We start from the raw sequence: 6,595 nt of genomic DNA on the forward strand, positions 1-6,595 counted from the left end.
AATTTTCAGTTGATGAGGTTGGGGCTTTGGGAAAGCTATTCCAGAAGCTCAGCATTACCTATTCCACAACCAGTCTTGCTGAAACACTCAACTGTGTCCAAGTTTAACCGTCTAGCGCAGTGGTTCTTAACCTTGTTGGAGGTACCGAACCCCACCAGTTTCATATGCACATTCACTGAACCCCTCTTTAGTGAAAAATAAAATATGATTTTTTTTTGAAATTCAAGACATAGATGTTTTTTTACTGGTGCACAAAATGAGCCATGCATGTCACGGCAGAGGCTCTGCCGAACCCCTGAGACCGACTCACCGAACCCCTAGGGTTCAATCAAACCCAGGTTAAGAACCACTGGTCTAGCGGATTAATGGATTTTGAGGTAATCCCCCTTCATTTGGCTATCCATTTTGCGCAACACACCAGTACCACTGGCAACAAAACAGCTACAGAGCATGATACTACCACCACCATGCTTGACAGTTGATGCAGTGTCGTTAGGTTTGAAAAGCCTCACCTTGATGCCTCCAAAAATACCTCTTGCTTTTGTGGCCAAATAGTTTAATCTTTGTCTTGAAATATATCTGTTGATTCTTCTTTGGTTGGCAACCTCAGTCTGTGGCGATGTAAAACTGGACAGTGACGCTTCTCGAATGCTGGTAGGTGCTTTGAACTTTCACCTTTCTGCTTTAATACCTGGCCCTCCTACACTTCATCCCCAGACAGCTATGCGCCTGAGACCCTGTCTACAATTTTGGGTAAAATTCTCTTCGTCTCACTTATAAATGGAAGTTGGTAAGTCCTACTGTCCACTACAAAGGACTGGGAATGAAAGTTCTGTTTTGAAAGTGTTAAAATTATGAAATCCAACTAAATCAAAGAATTATATGTGTGTGTATATATCGTATCATTTAATCTCCCTTAAATAAATCTGGAGCTGCAATGCCCATCATTTTGAAAAGAAAGTCCATGCGCTCTGTTAACCCAACCCCGACATATGTGCCAGCAATAGAAATCCCAGTATGTCCTCTTGACACTACAGTATGACTCAGATGCATAAATTGTGGTTGATGCAGAGGTCTCAGACTCATGTCCCTAACAGAGGACAACAATGAATTGCTGGGTCTTTGTGAGGATAATACTGTGCTCTTTAGTTCATTGGTTTAGTGTGAGTCATGCCACTTAAATGGCCAACTAACCTTTTAATATGGTCATTTTTATCTCATCCAGCCAAGGCACACATCCACCCCTCCCTCTACAGTTCACTAGAATCACTCATCCTTCTAGAGTATGGCTCAGAATTTGCAGTAATTTGATCACCTAATGACTCTTCAGCCAAACTGTGCTTAAGCTCCACATCGTGTTTGTCATTTTAAAGGCAGTTTTCAGCGTTCACAAAATTCGCTACTTATCCTACAATCTTGGTTGGATTTAAGTGAAACCAGGTCGATCTGTCGTGGATATGATTTTTGGGAGCTTCCTTCACTGGTCGGTGGATTTTAATTCCCATGACTTTGTGCGATACAGCCAACCAAAGACGACAACAAAACGCCATTGATGCTATATTTACATTTCACTACTGACAAAAGTAAACTGTTCACATGTGTTTTCTTTTTTGCATGAAACATTTCCCATGCAACACATTTTCTATTTACAAATACAACTTTCAAAGCAAATATCTGAGTCAACACTTCACCAATCACACACAGGTACAGTTATCATTTAAAATTTAGCATAACTGACATCCTAAACATGATGCAAGGGGACCGCAAAAGGAAAATGACACATTTCTGTATTATTGCATTACCTAAAAATACACATGCATCCATATGTAGCATCACATTTAAACTAAACTCTCATTAACCTGACAGTGGCTATCCAAAGAACCGGTGATGCTGCAGGATTCATTTCACTGATTGATCGATGTGATCCAACTAAAAATGCATGCTTTACAATGCACAAATGTTATTTTTGACTTTCACATATTAAGAAAAAAAAAGAAGTCCCTATTTAGTTTGATGTGAAACTGAAAAAAAAAAATCTAATGTCTTTTAGGGGGGAGCAGGCTTTGCTAAATTGGCCCTGACTCTTGCTTGATCCACAGCATCCAACATGTTCTTGCTGTCCATAGCCAGAGTGTGTGCGGCAGCCAGCATCTGTTTCTTACACTCCTCCTTTAGAGAGGTTATGGCATTCTGCTGAGCCAACCGCATTTTGCTGATCAGCTCCCCCATGTCATGGTTCAGCAGCTTCTGGGTGCCTTCGATCTGCGATATTACAGAAGACCAATGGATCAGTCGTTTAGATTGGCGCTTTGATGACTGAGTTTTACGTTTTGCCAGCTCTTCGGCTGAGGAAATCTGGCGTTGCGTCAGTACTTTTGTGATGCAAAAATATGGATTCTGGGTGTCCCCCTCCAAAAATGTAAACTTTAAAGGCAAGTGTATCATATTTGATGAGTTTTTGTGACTTCTCAGTGCGATTTTTTTAAAGTAAAAAGTTTCAAGAAATAAACTGAAAAAAATGTTTTGTAGCAAATATTATATAAATCAAAATGCATATATTTAAAATCATATTTAATGTTCTTTGTTATGTCAGGAGGTTCACCGAACACTATTTTTAAAAAGAAAATTGAATTTTCTGGCAATTTTTTCATGGTTCGGGATTTAAAGGGATAAAATAGTTGTATAGTTTTTGCTTTGTTTGTGTTTAAAGGGATAAAAATGCACAGAAAGGAAATGAAATAATAAAATAATGCTGTCATACTGTACCTCAGTCCTCACAGACCCATGTAACGTGGGCAGTATCTCATCCACACTGCTAATTAAATCTCTTAATGCCATCCCAACAGACTGTGAGCAGAAATCAATACAGAAATGACTCAGGAGCTTTGTCTTTGCATTTCAAAATGTGGCATTAAAGCAGCAACAAACTGTAACACTGAAGTGCAAAGCAGTTCATTTGTCTCAGTGTACCTTGATATGGGTAATGCATTGCTCTGGCTGCAGCCCAGCGATGTCATTCTTGAGCTGGACGACTACTTTGACCAAGTCCATTACGCAGTGATATACTTTGTCATCTGTGCGGTCAAGCTCAGCTGTGGGCGCAGGCTGAAAAAGGAGTAAATAGGTTTTAAGAACTGAAATACTAAATAACATCACAAGACACTTACTTAGATAAAACAGTGGCATCGATGCCCGTTCAAAAAAAAAGGACAAATTATGAATAATTTTTCATCCAAAAATCAAAGCTATTAAATTAAATGATGTTTTTCTATGGCCTAAAAATAATTTTAAGAAAAATAAATCTGCTTACCTTTGCTGTGAGTCGTGGCGGCTTCTCAGGCACTGCTGTATGGCAGAAAGATGAAAAATATGACAGATGAGGAGAAATAGCAGATCAAATACATAAGGAGCGAAGGAACATCTTTAGATCATTTTAGATGTGAATCTGTGAATTGCTGTGAGTGCTTACCAATCTCGATGTTAGCCGGCTAAAAGAACAAAAGAAGGATCTCATGAGGACGAGATGAGGAATTTTTACAATTCTACACTTTCTAATCAACAGTTCGCATTATGTATTGACAACAACGCACAAAAGTAATCATAATTATTGATGCTGCTGATAGTTATATGAGACCAATCAGCTGGTTAGTTTAAGCAGAGAAAAGCGCTTAAAAACCCAGTATTAGGTTTATGCCCCTGCTGCCCTAAATTAACAGTATTGATAATTACCAAAATCATTTTTTGTGTTTCTGTATTGATTATTACACCAGTGTGAACAAGGTGTTTAATCAAATTGATATTTTTAATGCTAAAATTAAATGATTCTCGTTATCCATTAATTTTTAAATGTACTGTTTCATAAAAAGCAGGGAGGTGCTCGTTTCTAAAGGGACATTATTATTCTTTGATTAAGATGTCAGTTATTCATGAACAGGAAAATTCATTTTAGTGGTTGAATGTTATGCCTGATTAATTTGACTCCTCAGGGAAGTCCAGTATGCTGCCTCAAACTTGCACATAGAAGGTCACTTTCAGCTTTAACAAGTTTTTGACAGATTTCTAAAATATTTGCATGTTTTCTTTATGACAGGTCATCTAATTAATTTGTTAAACACTGCACATCATCTAGACTTGATAAATTAGCCTTTTAATACTTTTTTAAACTTTAAATGCTTAATTAAAGTGACAATACTCTTAAATAACACACTTCCTGTCATAAATGTATATTTCAAATTAAGAAAAAGGGGAAAGGCTTTGCAGGATATATCATGTGGATGCCTCATCAAAGAAAATAACAGTCAAATGACACAAACATACATTATTTTCTAGGGTTATATTAACACTTTATATATAAATATTTTATTAATATTAAATATATAATAATTAAAAATGTAATAACGTATATCATGTGTTTATTTTATGTGGCTCTGGACCTTTATAGTAGTTTTGGTGATACAAATATGTAGTAAAGCTTTAGTTGTAGTATAGTAGTTTAGTACGGTGGCCCTGTGAGGCCAAATGGACTGCAAAACACCAGCAATAAGAAAAACGCTGCAAAAGCACACAAAACACAACAGAAATAGAAAAAACGGAAACATAAATAGGCAAAAACTGATTTCCAAACGCACAAGGGAAGGTTTTCTGGGGAGACAATAACCTGACGGACCAGTTGCAGGAACCAAACTATGCTAAGATTTGTGCTGGGAGACTCTTAAAAGAAGTGGAGGATCTATCGCAAAGAAAAGATGAGCGGTAAGTGTGTTAGCCTAACTATTAGCCTAAAAATCCATACATTAATCATGAGATTAAAACACACTAGCATATTTTGGTTTCTGCAACTGGTCTGTTGGGTTATTGTCTCCCCAGAAATACTTCCCTTGTGCTTTTGGAAATCTGTTTTTTCGTTTTCATTTTTCCTATTTCCGTGGGTGTTTTGTGTGGTTTTGCAGCACTTTTCTTATTGCTGGTGTTTTCTTACAGTCCGTTTGGCCTCACAGGGGCCGTACATCAGACAATGGCATGATAGATAGAAACTTATGCACCTGAAGTCTATTTAATAAAATATCTAATAAAAGATTTAAACTAAGTTGACTAATAGTGGTCTATACTGATCCCTGCGGGAAATGTGACCTATGACGAAGCTCATTTTTCAGCGATCACAAACAGTCACAACTGGACTGACAGCAATGTAAAAAAAAAAAAAAAACCCAAACATTTACTTGGTTTGTATTTTAGGTATCTGAAAAAAAATTATGTCTCCATTGTAACTAAATTGATTCACTAAACTGCCTGTAATTAAAATTACACTCCGTACAGGAGCACACCTACCTCTGGATTGGCAGTATCTTCTAGTCCCATGGGGTCCTGCAAAGAAACAGGCAGGTTCATTTTATACAACAGAGATATAGACCCTCTCTTTGGAACTGTTATCAGGGGCACATTCAAATTAAGACTAGTGGGGCTTTTTGGATGGACAAGTAGGTTGATATTATTTAACGGTGCCTCGTTCCATGTAGCCTTCACAGCTACACTGCATTCGAGATACAGAGAGGGATTTGACAAAAGTAAAGGATGCTCTGTTCCCCACCAGCAGTCTCTCCTCCTTTTTCAGCCACTTTTTATCCTCCATCATCTGCTCTTTCTGCTTGCGGAGCGTTTCATGTATCTGGTGTTTCTCCCTCTGCCACAGGAGCTGGGCGTCTTCCTCGGTGTTCCGTTCCACTCTGAAAAACTCGTTCTCCTACAAGTACAACGATGGAGAAGTGTAATTACAATGTTACTAAAACAATCGCATGAGTATCCTCGTTCGACACAGTATAATACAGTGCTTTAGTAGGTTGTGCAGCTAAACCTTTAAAGGAAGTGCTTAGTGTCTCTTACCCCCATGCTGCGGCGCCGGGGCGACTTGGCAGGTAGTGCGAGAGTGTTGCTGGAGTCGACAGGAGACTGATAGTCACATGGGCTGGCTAGGTCAGGTGAGCTGGCACACAGAGCCTCAGTGAGCTGCACAGATACAAACAGACACACACTTATATATGGAAAAAAATTAAAGCTACCTCAAAGGATGTGTCTAGAGGTTGCTTAAAAGTACCTGAATGTGCAGACCAATACTGAGTGTGTTCCCAAACCGGGCTGGTTTCATTCTTGAAGGCTTCAGGAAATGTAAAAGATTATAAAGATGCAATTTGTTACATCGAAATTTTAAGACTGAGCAGTAGGTAAACTTAAAAATAATTTATACCTTAGGCGGGGGGTCAATGTTGAACTTGGACTCGAAAAATTTGGTGGAACGCACTCTGTCTCTCTCTCTCTCCGCTTCCTGCTCCTTCTCCATCTTGTGGACATCACTGTTAAAGATAATGTTTTTAAGGGCTGTGTAAAAATCCTTTGCAGTCAGTGCCTGAAGTTTAGAACCCATAGACATCAAAAAATGCTGTTTAACCTACGTTGAGATGCTATGTATTCACTTTTCTTATCTCCAGTAACTGAAAATATGCTCTTTTGACTGACTTGGCCACAGACAAAATATATCCAATCTTTTTGTTTTGAGAAATTCTTGGGTTGCTTTTGCAGTATGCTGTTAAGTCAAATTGTT

The 6,595-nt window shown here is 38.3% G+C and overlaps 1 protein-coding gene across 3 annotated transcripts in view; it reads right to left on the bottom strand.

The window, feature by feature from the left end:
- Positions 1–218: 218 nt before the first annotated feature.
- The window catches only part of ptk2bb (protein tyrosine kinase 2 beta, b), a 23,655-nt gene continuing 17,278 nt past the window's right edge, over positions 219–6,595 (bottom strand). For all 3 annotated transcript variants that reach the window (XM_005734352.1, XM_005734353.1, XM_005734354.1), the window contains exons 22-31: positions 6,242–6,347; positions 6,092–6,151; positions 5,881–6,003; positions 5,588–5,740; positions 5,329–5,364; positions 3,470–3,488; positions 3,311–3,345; positions 2,971–3,105; positions 2,767–2,847; positions 219–2,262 (exon numbers count right to left, since the gene is read on the bottom strand). In XM_005734352.1, coding sequence (XP_005734409.1) covers positions 2,047–2,262; positions 2,767–2,847; positions 2,971–3,105; positions 3,311–3,345; positions 3,470–3,488; positions 5,329–5,364; positions 5,588–5,740; positions 5,881–6,003; positions 6,092–6,151; positions 6,242–6,347 — 964 coding nt within the window. In that variant the 3' untranslated portion in view covers positions 219–2,046. The remainder of the gene's footprint in view (positions 2,263–2,766; positions 2,848–2,970; positions 3,106–3,310; positions 3,346–3,469; positions 3,489–5,328; positions 5,365–5,587; positions 5,741–5,880; positions 6,004–6,091; positions 6,152–6,241; positions 6,348–6,595) is intronic.

This window comes from Pundamilia nyererei, unplaced genomic scaffold, assembly GCF_000239375.1.
Source record: "Pundamilia nyererei isolate P.nyererei 1_Seehausen unplaced genomic scaffold, PunNye1.0 scaffold00058, whole genome shotgun sequence".
NCBI classification, from domain to species: domain Eukaryota; kingdom Metazoa; phylum Chordata; class Actinopteri; order Cichliformes; family Cichlidae; genus Pundamilia; species Pundamilia nyererei.